Source organism: Curcuma longa, chromosome 15, assembly GCF_044706935.1.
Source record: "Curcuma longa cultivar G26 ecotype Majalengka, Jawa Barat chromosome 15, ITB_CL_G26_1.1, whole genome shotgun sequence".
Classification (NCBI taxonomy): Eukaryota; Viridiplantae; Streptophyta; class Magnoliopsida; order Zingiberales; family Zingiberaceae; genus Curcuma; species Curcuma longa.
In genome coordinates, this window is record NC_133875.1 from 8307062 (window position 1) to 8331936 (window position 24875).

Here is a 24875-nt window from a genome sequence, read left to right on the forward strand (position 1 = left end):
TGGAATTTATTAACCCTCATATCCAAAGATGGAGACATCTTGTAGTTGAAAGAGAAAATTGATAATCCAACTATAACTTCTCACAAGAAGGAAAAATATGCTTTGCATAGTTCTTTGATCTCAATGAACAATACTCTACAGTAGTACCCCAAAAAAATCTCATTTGTATCCGTATAGGACTTTTTTTTATTTTTACTTTTGACAAATAACACTCATTCAATTGCGAGGATGCTTTTCATAGATTGATGATTTTTTATTCAGTAGTCAGTTTTTTAAGTCATTGATTCAGACGGCTTTCTTCCACAAGCTACATAAGTATGCATAAAAGAGACCAGTGGAAGAACCCGAACGAGAATTTTTTTTTTATATATAGCTTCAAGTTACAAGATATTTGCAGCCTATTTTTCATGGTTGAAACTTGGAACTCCTTGGCAAATGTTCAAATCTTCTAATTCTAGCCTTTTCAAGTAATCAACCACACCTGTTTTGGAGTCAGTCCATCACATGTTCGCCTTTCTTTCCCATCTTTCTTTAGCATCAAGCCTGCCATTGAGAAAAAACAAACACTTCAAAGTAATTTCCATGTCTAAAAAAACAAAAGGTAGCTATATTCAACACATTAACCACCAAACAATCCTAATGCTTAACAACAGGGCCGTGGGATGCAAGTTAGCAAAAGAACGATCCTTGCAAGTGAGAATTTGAGTAGGTTATTTCACCAAAAGAACGGAAGCAAACACATCCAATACATAAACCTCCCAGTGCAGGTTTATGTACATAAAATTATTAAGAACTATAAACAATCAATAACAACCTAAGTTGTGACACAATTAATAATAGCATCATGTATCTATAGATAAAATAGAGTTCATAACATGGAATCAGATGCAGAGTTGTGCTACTCAACATGGACGGAATTTATCATTCCGCTCGTCGACCTGCACTGACACAACACTGGCAGCAGCATGAGTGCGACAGCCTCGCGGCAACCTTGCGAAGGCCTCCACAAAGTCACGAGACTGATCAACAGTGCCAAATTTTTGTTTTTTTTCTTATTTCTATTTGTTTATTTTTTGCTACAATTAATTCCTTTTTCTTCCTCGTTAGGTTTTTTCTCTCCAATAAACAGAGATTGAGTACCTCTTTAAAGATGTAGGAGATGAATTATTAGGAAAAATAATATATATATATATATTTAAAAATATACCAAAACTTTATCGACATGACATCATATGATACTGAAACTATATCGTTCCAATCAAAAACTGAAACTCCAACATGACTTAAAATTTTAAAACCTTAGTTTATGGTGTTCAATATTGTGACAAGAGATTAGTTAAAAGGATATCAATAGATCAGACTATTAGAATAATTCTAGATAAAACTTTATCCAAAATGTTGTTTTATATACTCCACTGAGCAAATAGTTTCAAGAAACAATATTTACTACCTAAAAAAACAAATACCTAACTATGAAAAAAAATCATAAGTTGCAATAGTTCCTAAAGTCCATTGATTCAATCAGCATTCTTAAAGTGTTGGTTGATTGGAGCCATCATTTAAGCAACTTATCTCAAAAGCATCTGGCCTCATACATAATATGAGGGTGGGGACATGGAACATGATTGTCAAAATCAGTAATGGTATCGAGATTAAACGATCAAAGAACCTAATTATCAGTTGTATTAAATCAATAGTATCGTTAAAATTGTTAATAAAATAAATCAATAAAATAGTTTCACATGTGTGATAATAAATTGTGTTCAATCACAATAAGAAAGTGCATTAATATTTTATATTTCATAAAATATTATATAATTAAGATATATTTTTAAAATAATAAATATTGGAACTAATAAAGTTAGACGTACAATATATCATCTCAATATTAGTAATATGATATTATTATCATTCTCAAGTTAATAGTATAATATTATTAGTATTATTTGATAAAATTATATTTTAGAATCATTAATCCATTAATAAATAATCAATCATATCTATTAATATGAAATGAATAAATAACAAGAAATATTCGAATAAATAATAAAATAAAAACTATTATAATATGAATAATATTATATTATTAAGTTTATTTGATAAAATTAGTTTACCATTAAATATTTCATATTATGTACCTAACTCACATTGGAGCCATATTTATATAGGATTTCTCTCATTCAGAGATAGAAGAGGCGCTTGGACTAACTAGTAGCTATTTAGGAACAATAGCAGGGTTGAACTATTGAGCACATGCTAATCTCAACTGTTGATGAGATTAAAAAATTTAAATTAGAATTCAAGAGAACAAAGAGTGCTCTCTTGCATCCTTCTGCAAGTTTACTAGGATTTAAGCTGAGTCATGTGAAAAGTTTGCTAAATCCCTATGTTTTTGAGATAGCCTAACTGTGAAAATTGGAGATCTCATTCATTTTCACTCTCAATTTGGGAATATTTTACTCATTTTCCTCTTTTCTAGTAGAATCTAACTCCTTTATAAATAATTTCTTCAAATCATAACTTTTTTATTCTCCGACAATCTTTAGGAGTTACCCAATTTCTCATGAAAGATCAGTTTGGCCTTTGCAGATATTGATCCAACTCAGTCAATCTGACCTGATACTACTCGATCTAGACAACTACAAAGTAAAACATAGACTCATGTAAGCCTAAAAGAATGAGAAAATAAAGGTGCTCCAACTAGACACCAAATTCCAAGTGTTTGTGGTTGATGATTTCTGAGATATTTCTAGATCAATTCAGATGCTAAGGTCATGTAAGATCATTGACAAGCTCCTTACCATCATATTCCTTCAATCTATTTGTACTAAGTTTGAGGTAATGACTATTCATGACCACCAAAATATTCCTAGGTTAGATCACTTAACAAGGTTATCACCCTCATATTCCTTCACACTGTTCGTCATAAGTTAGAGCCAATGACCATTCATGACCATCAAATTATTCCTGATTCTTACCATCAAGGTCATGTCATTTTGTTTCTTTGGTTTAAGTATTTTGTAAGTTTTATCCATGACTATTCTTAAATGGCATGATTTCCTAATTTTAAAATTTAATTTGGTGCCCCTGTTAAAGTTCTTTTCAATGATAATTCAAAGGAGTATTATATACATTTCCAGTCATTTCTATTGGACCTAGGTATTCTTCAAGAGTCTTCTTGCCTTACGCGCTACAGTGAAATAATGTAGTGGAAAGGAATAGTTGCCACTTAGTTGGCATCACTTGTACTCCATATATGCATGTTCCTGTTTTCTTTTTGAGATAATGCACTTTTTATTGCTCCTCCGTTCTTGATATGCATCTTCCGTTTTCCTTTATAGACCTAGACCAGATATTGAAATAAAATGTTGAAAACTATTTTGTTTGCTTCAATAGAGGAAATCTATGATAACACCAGGGGCGGATCCAGGATTTCATATTTGGGGGGGCCATATAATGAAAACGATATACTCATTTGAACAAAAGAATTGCCCAAAGATACATATCAAGGACCTAAATACAAACTTAATCACTTAAATAATTATATAAAAAAATAAAGAATAACTAAATTAACATTTATAATCCTTAGCACAAAAACCTAACATAGCATAATATAATCATTACATAAAATGCAATGGAATTAGATTACTACTTTGTGCTATACATCTCATGAAAGTATAAAACATTTGTCGCTTTCATTTTTTTATAATGAATAATGCAACAAGATCTACATCTTCTATTAACATTATCTAAAATAAACAAAAAAGAACAGAAATGCATATTTACCTTCACATCCATTCCATTGATAATATAGTCACTCCATAAAATTTCATATAATCATATTACTAATTTGTTCTATACATCCCATGAAACATTTGCCACTTTCATGATGCAACAAGATCTAAAATAAAAAAAAAAACATTAATGCATATTTACCTTCACATCCATTCCACTGATAGCAGCTAAAGCTTCTTCACTAGATGTAAAAGTCACAAAACTAAACCCTCCAGACATTCCTGTGATTAGCATAAGAAATCCTGTGATTAGCATATTTGAACAAAAAAAATAGACCAAGATGTACTAAAAGAACTAGAAAAGCTAAAGAAAATGGTAGATTTCAGTGCTGAAATATATCAAATGGTCTCGCTTGAACAAAATAATGTTCTTCAATTACCTCTAACTAAAAGGAATTCGACGTTCTTTTAAATTTTCAAAGTCTTCAATGATAGCTTCTATGCTCACATTTTTAGCAATTTCCCTCTCAATATATACCATTAACGTATCTGAGAGAAAAGTATCCTCCATTTTGCTCCGAAGCCTTGTTTTCACGATATTCATCGCAGAAAATGATCGTTCAGTAGTAGCAGTGGAAACCGGAAGAGTAAGCACAAGTATGATCACTCTAAAAACGAGGTTATATGTAACTGACTTGTTAGTCTTCACCAACCATTGACATAATTCTGGAATTGTTGAAAAAATTTTGTAGTCGGGCCCTTTGACTACATTATACTCATAATGCTTCAATTGTATCTCCAATTGTTCTTTTTCATCACTTGTAAAATCTTGGACATAAAACTTTTCTCCTTTTATAGTTCCTTGTAATCAAGGAATGAAATCTCGAGCAAGGTTTAAAATATCGAGCCATGCCGAGGTTTCGATCCCGGACTGGAACGATACAATTTCGGTACCGTATCGTACCGTGTCGATATAGTTTCGATATTTTTAAAATATAAAATATATTAACTAAAATAAAAAATTTAATCTAAATATTTAAAAATAAAAAAAAAATATTTTTAAAAAATAATAAGATAATTTTATGGATTTTAATAAAGCCTATTTAAATTATCCCCAACTATAGTTAGAAATTGATTATTAAAATCTTAATTAAACCTTAAGTTAAAAAACCAAAAAAAAATCCGAAATCACGACTGCTCACCTCGGTCGGCCGCGGAGGCGTCGTCGGGCCCGCGTGGCACCTTTGGTGGCGTCATTGGGCCGAGGCGGCACCTCCGGTGGCGTCGTCGGACTCAGGCGACGCCTCCGGAGGCGTCTCCCAGTCAAACTGTTGTGTCGGTGCCGATCCGTCGGCAAAATGAAAAATTTCGCTCGTATCGCGCAATACGGCTCGAAATTTCAATCCTTGATCTCGAGCCGTTTTGTCCGATACGGGCTAAACATCTCGTTCCACCCACAAACCAAAACCAACATAGTGACGCCTCCTATAAATAATTCTAAAATTTTTAATTATTTAAAAAATTAAAAAATATATCACAAGTCAACTAGAAAACCAACGACCGTCTAACCAATCAACTACCTAATCAATTGCACCAATCGATTACACTCGGAATCAAAATATTTTGTTCACTCAAAATCTACATCCAAGTCAACTATCATGCTCCAGTTGACTAAAAGGAAGATCGACTATTGCATACGCAATCTCATTTCATTTGGCTTAATAACTATCATCCCACTAAGTGGGGTCAACCATATGTATCCTCATATAGTATTGGATTAGATCTCCTATTTATTTTTAAATTATACACAATAAATATATTTATATAGTAATTACTATATATATAAATAAATAAGTATCGAAGTCATATTGAACGCGGCAAGATACGATACTAAAACTGTATCGTTCCAATCTGGGATCGAAACCTCAGCACGGAACAAGATTTTAAACCTTGCTTGTGACTTTAACATTTGTCATCCTAGAGACAATTTCCTTGTCCATTGAGATGCTAAACGAGACACATGATAAGAAATTGCTATCTAGTGATACGGAAAATTATCCTCTCAAATTCTCACATCACTACTTTAGCCACATTGTAAGGAAATTAGTTATAATGTATGCTTATTTAACTTACTAACTTATATAAATATTGATTGAATTTTCAGGTTAGAGGATAAGGAGAGATTCAAGTCTCCATCCTTGTAAGTTAACTTTATCACAATTATGTAACTACAAATTATCCTCGGGATTATATTGAAAAGAAAATAAAAACACAAGCTCCTTACTCATTAGAAGGGATGACCAAAGAAAGATAATGAAAAATTCATTCAATAGAATTAGTGATGAAATTGTTCTCTATCTTTGGAAACATCTAGCCAAAAAAATTAGTGACAACTCATCTAGAATAGAGCTGTCCCTAGTGAAGGATGGATGAAAGGAAATAATTTTTTTTTGCAAGAAGATATTTGATAGGTTATCTTTAGGGAAACAATCCTTTAAAGGAAGCCTTCAAATTAATAATTGTCCTAGTTAGAATTATGTGGAAGAGTTGTTAGAAGTTTTACCTAATTTGGTTAGTTTCTTAATTTGTAATTTTATCTATTTCTAAGTTTGATTGAACTTTTTTTTACTAAGGGCTATTTCTTTCCTTGATTAATTTATTTTATTTTCTAATGTTGGTTGGGTTGAAATGTCTTTAAAAGGGTGCTGCTCTCCCCCATGTGAATCGATATTTTGCCAAATTATATTTTTGTATGCAGGTCTCAACTATATATGAATTTGTTTATTTCTCTAGTTGTCTCTCATGTCGCATCGATTTTGTCTCAATTCTCTATGTGTTTTAATTCAATTTTGGTGTTGCATCACCAACAAAGTATACCTATTCTATCAAGCGTGAGTGGATGTATTCCACCCCCACCCCCAACAATGTTAACTAAGGAAATTAGGTGTTGCCCTAAGACATACTTAGCTATTACACTTCAAGGAGATTTATCATACAAATCTTTAAAAACCTCTCAATTTAATTTTTTTTAGCATTTTACTAATTGATGTATTTCAGCATGTATATAAATGTTTTTGAATAAATATGCTTGTCGATTTGTTCTATTATATGTTTTATATTGATGAGTAGCTACTGATTGTTCATGTGAATGTGTTTGACAATGCATTTGTCACGTTGACCACTAATCAATATTGGTTATGCTGATGCAATAAATGAGTCCAATCCCATTTAGGTGAGGAGGATCATTTGAGTCAAGGTTCAAAATCTCAAGTCATGCTAAAGTTTCAATCTTTAATTGAAATTTGTATCGTGATGATGTTTCAATGTATGGTGTCAGTGATGGATTGGAGGTTGAAGGAAGAAGAAAATGAAACATATGAAGGAGACATTGTCTATTCCGAGTGATATAAGTTTCGATAATTTACTAAAACGATACATTTTGATTGTTTCACTCAACACAGTATGAAATTTCGAACTATGATTTGAGTTGTGACACTTTGTTAGATACCAAAGTAATTTAAAATATCGTATTTAAATTTTCATATTTTAAATTATATTGAGCCCATCAATTAGTCATGGCGAGTAGGGTCATATAGGTTCCAATCGGACTCGATTGGGGCTCATTTTGGCTAATTTAGGAGTAAAGTAATTTTTCATATAGGATAGTCCAATTTAACTATGTTAGGTTCGGTTTATGGAGATTCTGAGAGGTTATAGTGCAATTTACTTGTGTTGGGTTACATTTGTAGAGTTTTGGGTTGGGTTAGGTGTGTAGAATTTTCAGAAGGCTATATAAGCCTCCACTCTCGTACTTATCAATTCTCTAAATTTCTACCCTCTTCTTCTAACAATGATACCATCCCCTCTCACCTTCATGTACGTCCCCTACTCACCCTTAACAATAGTCGTCGAGCCACCTTCATTGATTCCCTCTTTCATCTTCAGTAGTTCTCTCTCCCTCAATCTCGCTTCCTCCTTCCCTCTTGATCTATCTTGACATACCATCGATGCCCAAAGCCAAGGTAGGTCACCACCATACCAACCTCCGGCAAGCCACCTTCGTTGATTCCCTCCTCCCTTATCTTTAGTGGTCTATCTCTCCCTCAATCTCTCTATCTTCCTCTCTCCCTCCCTCCCTCTGGATCTATTTTAGAGCATCACTTATGCCTAAAGTCAAGGCGGGCCACCATGCCACGAGCTTCCTAGGCCAGACGTCACACAACTTGGCTTTGTTGACCCTACCTCCTACGCTTGAAAACATGCACACCTCGGCACCACTAATGGTCCACTGCTTGTGTGTATTTAAGAACCTACTGCTACCAACCCTAGCTCCTCCATGTACCGTGCAATTTACAACTCTGTCGCCACACCACCTGCTCCCTTCATGCGGAGTGTCGCTACTACCACTATCCTCGCATAAAGCACCAACCATTGCATGTTGGGAACTAGCCGACACCACTATCCATTTCTCATGCCAACAACAATTTCTAGATTTAGGCCAACCATTAGTCATCTGAAATTAGAGACACACCAATCATAATCAAGTTGGGGGCTAAGAATTCGATGACTTTTGCCTACAAGTGTTGTTGAATGATCACCTATTTTAAACAAATCATTACTTGATATTTAGGTTAGATTGACCCAAGTGTTTCGTATGATCAAAATGCCTACTCTATCTTCTTTGATTGAGAAGAGTTATGAGGTAAGAATTTGGTCTTATTATATTTTTAGTTGGGGGTTGTTTTACTAGTCATACTAATATATATTATATTAGAAAGGAAGATTAATAAATGTTCATAAGATATGAAAGTTGAGTTCCTTTGTTTAGATTGCATTGGGATAATTGGACAAAGAGTAGATTCAACTTGAATTTTATGTAAGAATCTTAAGTAATTCTTACATGTTACATTATGGTTGTGTTTAATTTATGATAAGTCTTTATAAGTTGTTCATGTATTTTGTATTTGTAGATACTCATTCAAGGAAAGCACATGGACCTTGTAAGGTGGGTAAATTTATCTTTGGACTCATTTAATTAATTTGTATACATGAATTAAATGTGTAAAAAAATTATTTATGCTACTACAACTATTTTGAAAAGAGGATTAAAACAACACTAAATTAACGAAATGGATTCTAAAAGAGCTAGACTATTGAGGGCACAGTTATTTAAGGCACGAGGCACCCAAAAGTGAAGTGTTGTGGGGCCGCACGGCTCAAGGTGAGACGCACCACTTACCGAAGTAAGGCACTCTGGATATAAATTTTTACAATTCAAATATATATAGGAAATTCCTATCAAAATATTTCACTAACAAAATTATAATCCATAAAATATTAAACAATAATGTAAATATAAATTCACTAGCAAATAAATACATTATACGCATAATTCAAATTAATTTCTAAATTAATTTATAATTTGAATTTGTGATGCAAAATAAAACAAAACCATTAGAAGAAAAATTCAGAACTAATTTACAACTTCAACTAGTGACAGAAAAAAAACAGAATCAATAATAAAAAATCTAAACTAATTTACAATTTAAATCTGTGAGGAAAAAAACATACTGCAGTCACGACGAAACAAAAGGAGAAAAACTACCAAAATTTGAAGCAAAAAGTGTAGCCAAATCTAGAAGATTGATGTTGATGTTGTAGGCAAGAGAAGAGTTCACGTTTGAGAGGTGAGGCTGATGTTGATTTTTTAGGGTTAATAAATATTGGCAGTTTCCTAAAGAATGACAATACTTATAATGAGTTAACTAAAGGTGTAAGCAGGATGGAATTACTTTAATATGAGCTTTGATTGTTGGTATTCCCTTTATCTCTTAATTTAAGATATGAAATTCTTGCTCATCTTTTCTACACATCTCTCTTAACTGCCCACTTTGCAAATTTGTGCTCATTTTCTAGAGTCTTTGGCTTCCAAGTGCAAGTATCAATATGGTAATCAAGCCATCAATCATGTTTCCTTTCATGATATATATTTTAATTAGATTTTGTGTCATAGTTTGCTCAAAGACTATTACAGATCATGCATGCACTGTGAGTGAAGCTTGCTTTTAGGCAGACCTAGCTCAGGTAGGGCGTGGCACACTTATCCTCAAGGAATGGAAAAAACACAGCAGAAGCATTTTGGGACAAGTTTAGTACTTTTTGTTGAAGGATGAAGAGATAAAACTAAAGCATTTGGGAATAGGGTAAAATGCATGGATATGATACTGCAGCAAATGAAGAAAATAAATGATAAGTAAATAAAAAAAGAACTTCATAGCTCATAGAATCCTATATTGTGTATATCAACACACAGATGTTGTCAATCATGAAACATTATACCAATTTGAGAGATTACCAAACATGACAAATATGAATAAACATTATACATAGGAACATAAAGGAGGAGGGTGTAGGAAACTGATACCCCCAGCGTAGCTTTCTTCTCTTGTTGGGGATTAAACATGGCGCATTCTGATCCTGATGACATGGAGAGAAAATTTACTTTCGAATGGTTTTCCAACGAGAGCTATTAGAGAGAAGCGAAGTTCTTGATGTCATTTTTTTTAAAAGGTAATTACTGTTAGAAAGATATGCTACATTTCTATTCTGATTCAAGAATTCCACTACAATTATGTATGGGAAAAGACATAGGAAGCATAATGTCTTCCTGGTCATAACTAAATTTTGCTCTTTAAATTATAAGGAAATGAGTATAATAAAATCAGTAAGCAGAGCCTCTTTGAAATCTTATTTGGCCATACCAAACATGCGTTTAGATCGAATACAGGAATCTTCGAGCTCCCCTCAGAATTACATGCTGCAGGACTCGTAGTATACTTGAAATCACTATCCTCCACGCATGTGCTCACGCTCCTTTGTGCGATTTCTGAAGGAAGGAAAGCATGAGTCAACAGTCAGATAATGCTAGAAGAAAAACAAAGAAGAAAAAGCACCTTCCGATCTTGGGTTCCCCTTTGCTTTTTCTTTGAGTTTCAAACGCTTCCTGTGCAGTTCCTGTCATACGATATTTTCCAATCTCGAGAGAAACAGAGAGAGGGAGAGAGAGAGAGATCTAAATGGGATTAAGATTAGGGCCTCCGACCCAAATGATGAGAGGATCAGAATACCTTGAGCTTGTCGAGTTGTGCTTGGGTAACCTTAGAAGGCTTGAAGTTGGGTTGGAAGAGAAGTGTCGATGCTAAGGCGGTCTCCCTCCTCGCATCCTCCGCCTCGGCCAATGCATCCTCGCCTCCCGCCATGCCGCCGGACAAGATGGAAAAGCCGATAAAGTATCACACGACTTTTATCCAGCGGAAAAAAAACACTTTTCCCTTTTTGACCCTCAAAGTTTCGCTAGATTACGATTTGCCTCCTATTTTTTGAAAAATGATTAATAAAAAATCTTTGAGTATCATATGGCATATGGAAATCTAAAAAAAATAAAAATTAAATGGTATAAAAAATTCTCAAGCCGGAGAAATAACTTTTCAGTATACCTACCAAAGAACGCACGACAATAATCAAACGCTAGACTTTTTTTTTTTAACAAAGAGTTATCTAATTTTTTGAACAGATTAATTTTAAAAGACGATCGATTTGATTTTATAAAAAAAAATATCAATAATTAAGATAAATTAAAAAGTATAAATTATACGTTATTCTATAATAAATATTTTAAGATTATCTTTCCGTTATGATGGTAGAGGAAGTATATAATATGCTCCTTGCTTTCATGTATCATAACTTTAATCTTTGATATCACTTGAGCTTTCTTCTTCTTCTGCAATTTGGAATACTTACTCTTATAGTATCCTTTCCTTTTACACTCAAAACATATTGTTCCAGTTGAGAGCTGCTTCAGGACACGTCATTGGACCTCCTCGCTGCTGGCTTTGAGCAGTAGATGATGATAGAGACGATGACAGCTTCTCGAGCGCCGGAAACCTCGCCGGAGTCGATGATGAGCAGCACCAGCTTCAGAGGCAGCCTGCAATCACAGGGACCGTCAGTAGGAAGGCCAGGGGGTGCCCTGGCGCGACCACTCCGACGATCAAGTTAGGGACGGTGGAAGAAGAAGATCCACAGTAGCAGGAGAAATTGAGCGTAAAAGGAGTAAGAATTGGGAGTTCGAGAGAGCTCTACCTGTGGAGCGGAGTGGTCTGTTTAAGGAGGGATGAGCGTGCATACCTGTCACGTCATCATTTAAGGAATGTATTGTCGGGATTAATGAAGTGGCAGGAATAATCGAGTTCCTTGTCACATCGCCGGTAAAGTGTTATGTTGTCACTGTCTGAAAATGCAGCGGGGCATGCCGCAGAGATATAGCATTAAATATATGGGGCGTGGGCTTGTCAGCAGATCATGATGAGGTGGGCCAGGGCAATGTAAGTGGTCTGATAGATCTCACGTGCCAGTGTCTAAGTGTCTTTACTGTCCGCTTCGGCCAAGTTGTCTGCCGAACGGAAGGATTCGGTGTGTAGTTAACTAAGCGGAAGGATTCGGCTGTTTCGTGGTCGAATAGAAGGACTCGGCTAATGTGCAACCGAATGGAAGGATTCGGCTAATGTGTAGCCGAATAGATGATGCGGCGAAGGTCCTGCCGAATGGACTGATTCGGCGAAGGTCTTGCCGAATGGACTGATTCGGCAGGTGCGTAGCCGAATGGACGATGTGGCGAAGGTCCTACCGAATGGACTGATTCGGCGAAGGTCTCGCCGAATGGACTGATTCAGCAGGTGCGTAGCCGAATGGACGATGTGGCGAAGGTCCTGCCGAATGGACTGATTCGGCGAAGGTCTTGTCGAATGGACTGATTCGGCAGGTGCGTAGCCGAATGGACGATTTGGCGAAGGTCCTGCCGAATGGACATGCTTCGACGGTACAGGCTCGAACTATTCGATGGAATTGACTTAGCGGATGTGGACCTTTACCATGGGACCCTCTTCAGACTCGAGTCTGACCATGGCTAGCCTCTTGGTTAATCCCCGGAACATAAGCCTCCCCACTAGTCTAGTCGAAGGGAGCGTAAGTCGGACTGACTAGACCGAGTCAGATTCGAGTCTGGGTCAGGTTTGTAGACTCAGTTGAGTCACATGAAGGAAAGAGAGAAAGAGAGAGAGAAAAGCGATCATGCCGTTACGCTGTTCGAAGGAAGGCTAATCGTCGAGAGACGCGTGTTGCTATGCAACTGGTCGCCTTAATGAGGGGAATGGCGGCGTGCGTGCGCGGAAAGGGAGCCACTGTCTTTTCCAAGACAGGTAATTAAGGCGGCGTGCTTTTCGTCCGTCCTTTCGTATCACCTCATGGCGTCAGCATATCTGCGCAAGGAGACGGGATCGATCTAACGGCTCTTATTGAATCCCGCCATTTTGACAATGCTCGATCGGACGGTTTCAGTGAGCTAGGGTTCCGATATATATCTGATGAGAGTCCGCGGTGGGACCACTCCGCTGTCATCGTCTTCGCGTGCGTTTGCTGCTGCTCGGTGTCTCTGTTCCCTACTCCTTCTCCGGCGATCTTTCCGGTGTAAGCCCTATTTCTTTTTCCTTCTTGATTCCCTTTTTCGGTTTACTTCTCGTCCAGTCCTAGGTTTATAAGTATGTCTGAGTCCGATAATGTCTGGTATGAGTCCGCGGTTTTTGTGTTTAATCAAGAGTCTAGGTCGGAGGTGAGGGCCCGATATGGAGTTCCCCGCCAATATAAGATTAAAGTCCCAAAGAGTCACCACCGGCCGCACATGCCTCCCCCCGGTTACCAGACGTTTTTCCTAGACCAGCTAGAGGGAGGTCTTAGGTTTCCCATCCCGGACTTCTACATTCGGATAGCGGGATACTTCGGAGTTCCTGTCAATCAGTTAGCACCCAACTCCTTCCGCCTTCTCGCTTGTGTTAGCATAGTGTTCCAAGTATACGACATACCCTTGAACCCAACCGTCTTCCATTACTTCTTTTACCCGAAGAGGAAGGAGGAGGGAGTCTTTTACCTTAATGCATGACCCCGTCTAAACTTTTTAGCTGAGTACCCATCGTCCCTTAAGTTTTGGAAGACGAAGTTCTTCTTTGTTCGTCTTCCGAGTTCTTTTCGAGTTGCCGAGTGGCAGGACGAACTGCCTCTTCCTCCTCGATTGAGTAGCTACAAGAAGGATGCTGCCTATACGATGGCTTCGGGGGTGGTAGACGGTTTGCAGTTTCATGTGGGCCGGCTGCTGAGCGAGGAGGGCTTATTGTTTCGGGCAAGCTTAAGTCCGATTGCTGCAGAGCTATCGCAGCCGCTCGGTAAGTGCGTGATATTCATTTAGTTCATTGATATCTAATCTCAGGCATCTCTTGTGTCTTTCAGAGGATCTGTGGATGGCAGCCTCTATGAACAAGTTTATCAAGTGGGACCGTGCGTCCTTTAAGAAGTTGAAAACCCCGACTCCTCCCGAAGGGAGCCCTGCAGCAGCTGCTTCGATGGGCAGCCACGCGGTAGCGGCCGAGTCCGTGACGGGATCCCATTCGTCCATGCCCTCTAGACAAGTCAGCCAGCAACAGCCGTTAGAGGAGTCTCGCGGGAAGCTTGCGAAGGAAAAACGGTCGCGACAGGAGGAGCCCAGAGAGAAAGAGCCTAAGTCCAAGAAGCCCCGAGCGGACAAACCTAGCGAGAAGGCTCCGAAAGCCGTGAAGGCTAGGTCTGAAGAGTCGCGAGAGAAGGCTTCCCAGGCGAAGGCCTTAACTATCAACGAGCCCAGTGATGATCCTGCGTCCCGACCGCGTAAGCCTACATTCGAACCGGGCAAACTGAAGCAGAAGGCTCGACCCGAGCCGCCAGCTAAACCTAAGTCGAAGAAGAAGAAACCGAGTCCCTCTAGGGAGCTGCAGCTCATTCCGAGGACTGAGTCGAGTCGTCAAGCGGAGCGATGTACGGAGCAGCCGAGTGATTCAGCGGGACTGGAATCACCGACACCGTCTGAGCCGCCGACAGTGGCTCATGCAAAGGAGTCTGCGGCCGCATTGCCAGCGACTTCGAGCATGGAGCCGGAAGTTGACGCGGGGGACGACCACCTTCCTCTCTCCCAGTCCTTAACCCGAGCACCTTCCACCACTTCAGCTTCGGGTGCCGGGGAGGCTGAGGCGAGGGAGGCTACAGCGCAGACGGGCCAGCTGCCAGAACCGGCGTCCGAAGAACTTCCTCCACCGTCAGTGGAGATTCCGGCAGATTTGCCAGTGGAGGGGGTAGCGGTGTCGCCGACCGAGGCGACTGCAAGGCTGAGGAACTACCGGCGGCCGAATCAACAAGGGAGCTGGCAGCCGAATCGACAAGGGAGCCGGTGGCCAAATCAACAAGGGAGCCGGCGGCCGAATCGACAAGGGAGCTGGCAGCCGAATCGACAAGGGAGCCGGTGGCCGAATCAACAAGGGAGCCGGCGGCCGAATCGACAAGGGAGCCTGCGGCGGCGATGGTGCCCTTGAGGGAGTTAGCGGCAGCTGTCGAGGCGACTACGCAGGCTACTAGGCCAGCTTCAACGCAGGAGGTTCAGCCGGGACGTCAAAGTGAGGCGGCCCCGACTGCTACTTCGTCTGCTGTAGGCCCCTCTACCTCGGCGAGACCTCTTCGAGTGCCTCCTTCACGCTTTCCCCAGGGCTTAGCGGGGATATTCCCCGGAGGAGTCTTCCCTCCGCAGAACGCACGCTCGCCGTATGTAGCCGCCGACGCAAATTTCACCCCAGCGGAGATCAACAGAATCATGGAGGTGGTGCGGTCCGTTAGGAGCCACGATCAATACATGTCTCTGCTGCTGTCAGACGTGACTAGTCGGGGTATTTACGCCACAGTTAGGGTAAGTCTTGTCTTTAGACAACTAGAGGCAGATAATATCAGGAACTAATATTAACTTTTCATCGCAGGCGTTAGGCGAGCTATTGGAGGTGCACAACCGCTTGCCCCAGGTTTGCCTGCAGTTCCGAGCCCTGGAGGAGCAAGTCGCAGAGTTACGGGCTCGTGAAGCGTCGCGGACCGGTGAGCTGCAAGCTCGGGAGGCAACAAGGGTCGGCGAGCTTCAGGCGGCTCAGAGCGAGGTGGCGCGGCAGAGGCATGAAGCCAGCCTTGCCCTTGCCCGGCAGCAGACGGCCGAAGACAGGGCCGAGAACTTGGAAGCCGAACTGCAAGAGGCCTCGACCCAAGTGCAGGACCTCAAGAAGGAGCTGCTGCAGAAAGAAGATCAGCTCTCCAAATTAGAAGAGCGGTTCAAAAAGAAGAGTGATGAGTTATACTATCTGGAGGAGCAGGCAATCAATCAGCAGGTTGACTTCGACTTTGTCTGCGATGAATCCAACAGCCGGCAGGCTCGAGTCAAGGAGTTGGAAGCAGAGCTGGAGAGCTTGAAGAAACAGGTGTCCGAGCTGACTGAAGCGGCCAAAGTAGTTGAGGGCGTATCAGCCGACGTGCGTGGTGAACTGGCTGCCTACAAGCTCAGCGAGGAGGACCGACTCGAGTCAGCTAAGGAGGCGTGGCTGAAGTCTAAGGAGTTCACTGATCAATTCCTGGAACGGACAGCCGGCATGCTTCAGTCCGGCTTCGAGGGGGCACTGCGACAAATTCAAGCAGCGGGGGTAGCCCTTCCAGATGAAGTAATAGACAAGCTGGATCCCCAGGAAGTCTGGAAGGAGCTGCCTGCATCTGCCGAACGGCTTCAGCCGTGGTTAAGAAGCCTCCTGCGGGCAAGGGGAAAGGAAAGGGAAAAAAGTAGATGTAATGGGTTGCAGCCTTTCCTTTGTAATCTTTTGACAATTAATGAAAAATTTTGCGATCCCTTTCATCCTTTTGTTATCTTCACTCTTCTGTCTAGTTGCAATGCCTGTACTCTAAATTATAGGAGAGACGGATAAGCCGAATTGAGAGAAGATGGTGAGACACCTCAGTCTTAAGTGTGCCCGAGCATGCGGATGATTCGGAAAATAAGTGTGTCCGGGCATGCGGACGATTCGGAAAATAAGTGTGTCCGGGCATGCGGACGATTTGGATGTGTAGAGTGTCCGTGCTTGCGAACGATTCGGTAGTGAAGAGTGTCCGTGCTTGCAGACGATTCGGTAAGTGAAGAGTGTCCGTGCTTGCGGACGATTCGTAAGTGAAGAGTGTCTGTGCTTGCGGACGATTCAGTAAGTGAAGAGTGTCCGTGCTTGCGGACGTAAGTGAAGAGTGTTCGATTCGGTAAGTGAAGAGTGTCCGTGCTTGCGGACGATTCGGTAAGTGAAGAGTGTCTGTGCTTGCGGACGATTCGGTAAGTAAAGAGTGTCCGTGCTTGCGGACGATTCGTAAGTGAAGAGTGTCCGTGCTTGCGGATGATTCGGTAAGTGAAGAGTGTCCGTGCTTGCGGACGATTCGTAAGTGAAGAGTGTCCGTGCTTGCGGACGATTCGGTAAGTGAAGAGTGTCCGTGCTTGCGGACGATTCGTAAGTGAAGAGTGTCCGTGCTTGCGGACGATTCGGAAGTGAAGAGTGTCCGTACTTGCGGACGATTCGGTAAGTGAAGAGTACCCGTGCTTACGGACGATTCGATAAGTGAAGAGTGTTCGTGCTTGTGGACGATTCGGAAACTGTGTTTGTGTTGGCGACTGCCTTGGGTTGATACAGGTGTTGGCTTTGACAGATGCTACGAATCGTCCGCAAGCACGGACACTCTTCACTTACGAATCGTCCGCAAGCACGGACACTCTTCACTTACGAATCGTCCGCAAGCACGGACACTCTTCACTTACGAATCGTCCGCAAGCACGGACACTCTTCACTTCCGAATCGTCCGCAAGCACGGACACTCTTCACATCCGAAGCGTCCGCAAGCACGGACACTCTTCACTACCAAATCGTCCGCAAGCACGGACACTCTTCACTTCCGAATCGTCCGCAAGCACGGACACTCTTCACATCCGAAGCGTCCGCAAGCACGAACACTCTTCACTGCCAAATCGTCCGCAAGCACGGACACTGTTCACTTCCGAATCGTCCGCAAGCACGGACACTCTTCACTTCCGAATCGTCCGCAAGCACGGACACTCTTCACTGCCGAATCGTCTGCAAGCACGGACACTCTACACATCCAACTCGTCCGCATGCCCGGACACACTTATTTTCCCGAATCGTCCGCATGCCCGGACACACTTATTTTCCGAGGCTTATCCGCATGACCCGGCACCTTATCAGCATGCACCCGACACCTATCAGTCCCTAGACCTCGCGTTGTTTACTCAAGATAACTACGCACGGTCTCCCCATTACCCTCTTCTTTATACTCAACAAAGACTGAGGCGTCTCACCATCTTCTCTCAATTCGGCTTATCCGTCTCTCCTATAATTTAGAGTACAGGCATTGCAACTAGACAGAAGAGTGAAGATAACAAAAGGACGAAAGGGACAGCAAAATTTTTCATTAATTTCCAAAAGATTACAAAGGAAAGGCTGCAACCCATTACATCTACTTTTTTCCCTTTCCTTTCCCCTTGCCCGCAGGAGGCTTCTTAACCACGGCTGAAGCCGTTCGGGCAGAAGCAGGCAGTTCCTTCCAAACCTCCTGAGGGTCCAGCTTGTCTATGATCTCGTCCGGAATAGTCATCCCTGCTGCGTGAAGTTGTCGCAGTGCCCCCTCGAAGCCGGCCTGAAGCATGCCGGCTGTCCTTTCCAGGAACTGGTCAGTGAACTCTGGGGACTTCAGCCAAGCCTCCTTGGCCTCCTCGAGCCGGTCTTCCTCACTTAGCTTGTAGGCAGCCAGCTCTCCACGGGCATCGGTTGACACCCCTTCAACTACCTTGGCCGCCTCGGTCAATTCGGCCACTTGCTTCTTCAAGCCTTCCACTTCAGCCTCCAACTCCTTGATTCGAGCCTGCCGTTCGGTGGATTCCTCGCAGACAAAGTCCAAGTCGGCCTTCTGGTTGTCTATTTGCTCCTCCAAATAATAGAGCTCGTCATCTTGCTTCTTGAGCTTCTCTTCTGCCTTAGAGAGTTGATCTTCTTTCTGCAGTAGATCCTCCTTAAGATCCTGCACTTGGGTCACAGCCTCTCGCAGTTCGGCTTCCAAGTTCTCGGCCCTGTCTTCGGCCGTCTGCTGTCGGGCAAGGGCAAGGCTGGCTTCATGCCTCTGCCGCGCCGCCTCGCTCTGAGCCGCCTGAAGCTCGCCGACCCTTGTTGCCTCCCGAGCTTGCAGCTCACCGGTCCGCACCGCTTCACGAGCCCGTAACTCTGCGACTTGCTCCTCCAGGGCTCGGAACTGCAGGCAAACCTGGGGCAAGCGGTTGTGCACCTCCAATAGCTCGCTTAACGCCTGCGATGAAAAGTTAATATTAGTTCCTGATATTATCTGCCTCTGGTTGTCTAAAGATAAGACTTACCCTAACTGTGGCGTAAATACCCCGACTAGTCACGTCTGACAGTAGCAGAGGCATGTATTGATCGTGGCTCCTGACGGACCGCACCACCTCCATGATTCTGTTGATCTCCGCTGGGGTGAAATTTACGTCGGGCGCTACATACGGCGTGCGTGCGTTCTGCAGAGGGAAGACTCCTCCAGGGAATATCCCCGCTGAGCCCGGAGGGAAGCGTGAAGGAGGCACTCGAAGAGGTCTCGCCGAGGTAGAGGGGCCTGCAGCAGACGAAGTAGCAGTCGGGGCCGCCTCACTTTGACGTCCCGGCTGAACCTCCTGTGTGGAAGCTGGCCTAGCAGCCTGCGCAGTCGCCTTGGCAGCTGCCGCTAACTCCCTCAAAGGCACCATCGCCGCTGTCGGCTCCCTTGTCGATTCGGCCGCCGGCTCCCTTGTTGATTTGGCCGCCGGTAGTTCCTCAGCCTCTGCATTCGCCTCGGTCGGCGATGCCACCATCCCCTCCACTGGCAAATCCGCCGACATCCCCACTGACAGCGGAGGAAGCTCTTCGGATGCCGGTTCTGGCGGCTGGCCCGTCTGCGCCGTAGTCTCCCTCACCTCAGCCTCCCCTACACCCGAAGCTGGAGTGGTGGAAGGTGCCAGGGTTAAGGACTGGGAGAGAGGAACTTGGTCGTCCCCCACGTCAACCTCCGGCTCCATGTCTGAAGCCGCGGGCAATACAACCATCGACTCCTCTGCAGGGTCTCCTGTCGACTGCACAGGCGGCGCTGTCGGTTCCACTCCCGCCGAATCGTCCAGCCTTTCCACTCGCTGCTCCGCCTGGCGACTCGATTCGGTCCCGGGAGTAGGTGTTGGAACTTTCTCCGGACTTGGTTTCTTCTTCTTTGGCTTGGGTTTAGCCTGCGGTTCTGGCCGAGCCTTCTGCTTCAATTTCCCCGGTTCGAAGGTAGGGGGCGCGGCCGAGACGCCTGGTCGTCACGCGGCTCGTTGATTGTCAGTGCCTTCGCTTGAGGAGGTGCCTTTTCTGATGTTTCTTTGGCTCGGGACTTCGAGCCCTGAGGAGCCTTGCCGCTAAGTTTCTCTGCCCGAGGCTTCTTGGACTTGGTCTTCTTTTCCCTTGACTCCTCTGGTCGTGGTCTCTTTTCCTTAGCCGACCTCCCCCGAGACTCCTCTCGAGGCTGTCGCTGACTGACTCGGTCAGAAGGCGTCGCCGACTGGGACCTCGTTTCGGACCCGGCTGCTGCTGCCTGACTACCAGCCGAGGCGACCAGTGCCGGACTCCCTTCAGAAGGAGTTGGAGTCGCCAATTTCTTAAAGGACGCACGGTCCCATTTGATGAACTTGTTCAACGAAGCCGCCATCCAAAGATCCTCTGCAAACAGACAAGAAATGTATGAAATTAGAAATCAACGAACTAAGGAAGAAATACGTACTTACCGAGTGGCTGAGATAACTCCGCAGCAATCGGGCTTAAACCCGCTCGAAACAACAAGCCCTCCTCACCGAGCAGTCGGCCCGCATGGAACTTCAGGCCGTCTATCACTTGGGACGCAGATTGGAAGGCGGCATCCGCCTTATAGCCAATTAGCCACGGAGGAAGCGGCAGATCATCCTGCCAGTCAGCGGCGCGAAGAGGACACGGGGGACGGACGAAGAAGAATTTCGTCTTCCAAAATTTAAGAGAGGATGGGCACTCGTCTAAAAACTTAATACGGGGACGGGCGTTTAGGTAGAAGACTCCTTCCTCTCCCTTCTTCGGATAGAAGAAGTAGTGGAAGACAGTGGGGTTCAACGGAATGTCATACACTTGGAAAACTATACATGCACAGGCTAACGTACGAAAGGTGTTAGGAGCAAACTGGTTGACAGGGACACCAAAATACGCGACTATCCTAATGTAGAAGTCGGGGATAGGGAACCGCAGACCTCCCTCTAGTTGATCAAGGAAAAAGGTCTGGTAACCAGGAGGAGGGAGGTGCGGTCGATGATGGCTCTTAGGAACCTTAATCTTATATTGACGGGGGATCCCGAATCGGACCCTCACCGCCGACCTAGACTCCTTATCAAACACTGAAACTACGGACTCATACCATATCTGACTTGACTCAGACATATTCCTAAACCTAGAGCAGGAAGCAAAGCAAAACGCAAATGAAAATCGAGAAAGAGGGAGTGAAGCTTACGCCGGAAAGTTCGCCGGAAGAGGAAAAGCGGGGAGCACCAGAGTACGCAACAGGAACACGAGCGATAGTAGGGATGCGCGAGAGCGAAGATAGCGAAATGATCCCTCCGCAGACTCTCACCGGCTATATATCGGAACCCTAGTTCTTCGGAACCGTCCGATCAGTAATAAAGGAAAGGCGGGATCCGATTGCCACCGTTGGATGATCGCAACTTCCCGAAGCGATCCGCTGATGTCAGAAAAGCGATTCGGTAATCCCGTCGGTTCGCACGTCTCATTAAATGCCTGCCTCGGACAAGACAGCCGCCCACTCTGCGCATGCTCGCCGCCTTTCTTCCCATCAATGCTACCAACCCCGCACTGACACGTGTTTCTGTCGATTATCCTTCCTTCGGACTGTGCATTGGCTCGATTGCATCTCTCTCTCTTTTCTTCTCATTTGACTAAATTAAGCCCCGGGCCCAACTCAAACTCAAGTCTGACTCAGTCTAGTCAGTCCGCCTCCCGCTCCCTTCAACTAGACTAGTGGGGAGGCTTATGTTCTGGGGATAAACCAAGGGACTAACCATGATCAGACTTGAGTCTTAAGTTGGTCCCGTCTTAGGGGGCCCCACCCGTTAACCGAATCCTTCCATTCGGCAGGAGGAGCAGGAGCCTGATCCTTCCATCCTGTAGGAGCCTGGCCGGATCCTTCCATCCAGCAGGAGCCTGGCCGGATCCTTCCATCCGGCAGGAGCCTGGCCGAATCCTTCCATTCGGCAGGAGCCTGGCCGGATCCTTCCATTCGGCAGTTATCTCGCCGACTCCTCCCGTCCGGACGTGCACTGGTCAACTCTCTTCCCACGGCTACTCACTGGCCAAATACCCCCTCTACTATTCACTCGCCGCATCGTCGAGTCACCTCGCGTGGCTTATATTTGAGCTTGTCATCAGCCTGGTTTGACCACACTCCTCACAGTGTCCTGGCCCACCTCATCATGATTTTCTGACAAGCCCACGCCCCCTATATTTAATGATATCCTTCTACGGCATGCCCCGCTGCATTTTCAGATGGTGACAACATGACGCTTTACCGGCGATGGGACAAGGAGCTCGATTATTTCTGCCACTTCATTAATCATGATGAGACATTCCTTAAATGATGACGTGACAGGTATGCACGCCCATCTCCTCTTAAAAAGACCACTCCCGACGACAGGTATCTCTCTCGCAACTCTCACATTCTCTACTCTTCTCTACTTTCTACTGTTCATCTTCCTCCTCCCCTTGCCCTAACTTGATCGTCGGAGTGGTCATGCCAGGGCACCCCCTGGCCTTCCTACTAACGTTCATTGTGATCGCAGGCTATTCTCAGAAGCTGCTGCGGGTCATCGTCGTCCCTCGCAGAGCCTCAGGCGACGTGGAAGCTGTTTCTACTCCCCAACATCAGCCACTGTTCATAGTCACTTACGAGGAGGTCCGGTGACGTGTCCCGGAGCAGTTCTCAACCGGAACAATAAATATTTAATTGAATGATTATTTTATTCTTGTTGTGTTAATTGAATGTGCCCTTGTTATTCGACCCCCTCTCTCTAGCACACCTCCCGATCCCAATAGATGGTACATTGGTCTTTGATGATGAAGGTTTGTATTCCAAACTCAATCTATCATGTTTAGGCCTTTGCTTCTATGCAACCATATCAAAGGTCTTAGACCCTTTTGCTGTAAACTTTTCTAGGGCATTTTCTAAATAATCAAACCTTAACCTCAACTTGATTTTTCAATTTTAGAATTCTTAATCTAGACATATGTCTATCCTTTTCAAGTCGTTTTCTTGGCTTTTTATCTACTCTCTTAGCATTAAGCCCAATAGAATATTATACCTAAAAGTTTCCTTACGCATAGGTAATGGAACATTTTAATTATACATGGAAGACATGAAATTTGATTTAAATTCAAGTTAGGAGTTGATATCTTCTCTTTTACCTTTGGAGTTCCCCCTTGATTTGAGTTTCCAACTTTCATCCACTCTCTCTTGGGCTTCTTTCTCTTCACCACTTTCTTGTTCAAGCACTTGGTGTTGTAGTGACCCTTCTCACGGCATGAGAATCGAATGATGCGATCCTTTGTCTTTACTTCCTCCTACAACTTAGATTAGTAAATTTATTAAATTCACTAAGTTTGAGATTTGCTTTTTTTTTTTATCTCTTTCCTTTCTTGTGGACACTCGTTCCATGTAGGGTCCCTTCTCATTGCATCCAAAGCAAATGATGTACTCTTTTGATTTGATTTTGAATGGAATCACTTAAGGATTCACCTTCCAACATTTCTTCCTCTATTCACTTGGATCCTTTCTCATTCCTTAAAGATGTGGATAGTTCTCTATTTGACTCATTTTGATAAAGAGGGTCTTATGTCCTTCGATTTCCTCAATGGTTGGAACTTGAATTTCCTCCTCTATCTTTTAGATGTTTCAATTCTTTTTGTACCTCTTCCACTTCCTCTTTAATTTTCTTTTGTACTTGAGCATCCTCTTCTTGTATGGGGTTCTCATGAAAATGGACAATTTTTTATTGATGTTCCTTGACATTCTTTTATTCTCCTATCTTGTAAATAGTAGGTTCTATTCCTTTCTTCTCTCTCCATTTTTTCTTCTTCTTGAGGATCCTTCCTTTCTATCTCTTGGAGTTCAAATGCATATTTCCTAAAAAAGAACCACTACAAGTTTATCCTGAACCATATTTGCATCCTCATTTTCATAATCAAAATTCTCTTTAATATGGTGAAACTTCAAAAACAATTCTAATTAACCATCACTTTTTCCTTACTTCATGACATAACTCATCAGTGAGTCAGAGTCTATTATCTTTCTCATTTATGGATAACCTTCAAAAGTAGAGAAACCTCTCATAACTAGTTTTACATTATGAGCTAAGAGGACAGATAAAAAGTATAAGAGATTATGGTTCAATAGATTCACACAATTAGCATTTTGCCAACCTTAAAACACTCGGTCTTATATAACTTTCAATATCCTTCAATTTCACTTATTATTTTACTACTCTATCACCGATCAATCGACTAGATCCATCATCTTCTGCAATCCGCCACCTTGACTAGATCCATCATCAATACTACCAATTGTTTCAAGTTGCAGTACACCAATGAAGTCTACAATCTACAAATAATTACCTTAGTTAATTGAATTCCACCATTAATTGATTGATCTCTTATAGATCCTATGTCATCAAATCATTGTAGTGCAGCTTTGTGAAATCAACAACTCCTAGCTTGAGTCATATCCTTAATTAACTCAACTCAACAATTAACTCAAATCACCTTTGATCAACTAGAACTCCAAGTATGGTCATCCTAGTGATTCAGTGTTTGCCTAAGTTGAATTTTATCCTCCTGAGGATATAAGTCACTCAATTCTCACAACTCACGCTTGAAGTTGCCTTTTGCAACTCGACTTCGCCATTAAAACCATCTCTTGCTAGATCCTCAAGTCTCTTGGATGTACCTAGCTTACGACTCATTCCACGTGTTATCTTTCACTTTTCACCTATATAATTTACCTTCTTTCAACTACCATCAATGTTACACCTTAATGTTCATTGTCCTACAACCC

General features: G+C 42.8%; 1 protein-coding gene across 1 annotated transcript in view; it reads right to left on the reverse strand.

Moving 5' to 3' along the window:
- Window positions 1-264: 264 nt before the first annotated feature.
- The window catches only part of LOC141845950 (uncharacterized), a gene marked incomplete at its 5' end in the record, with an annotated part of 49195 nt that continues 24584 nt past the window's right edge, over window positions 265-24875 (reverse strand). The window contains one exon of the mRNA XM_074733940.1: window positions 265-543. Within this exon, the coding sequence (XP_074590041.1) occupies window positions 501-543 (43 nt within the window). The remainder of the gene's footprint in view (window positions 544-24875) is intronic.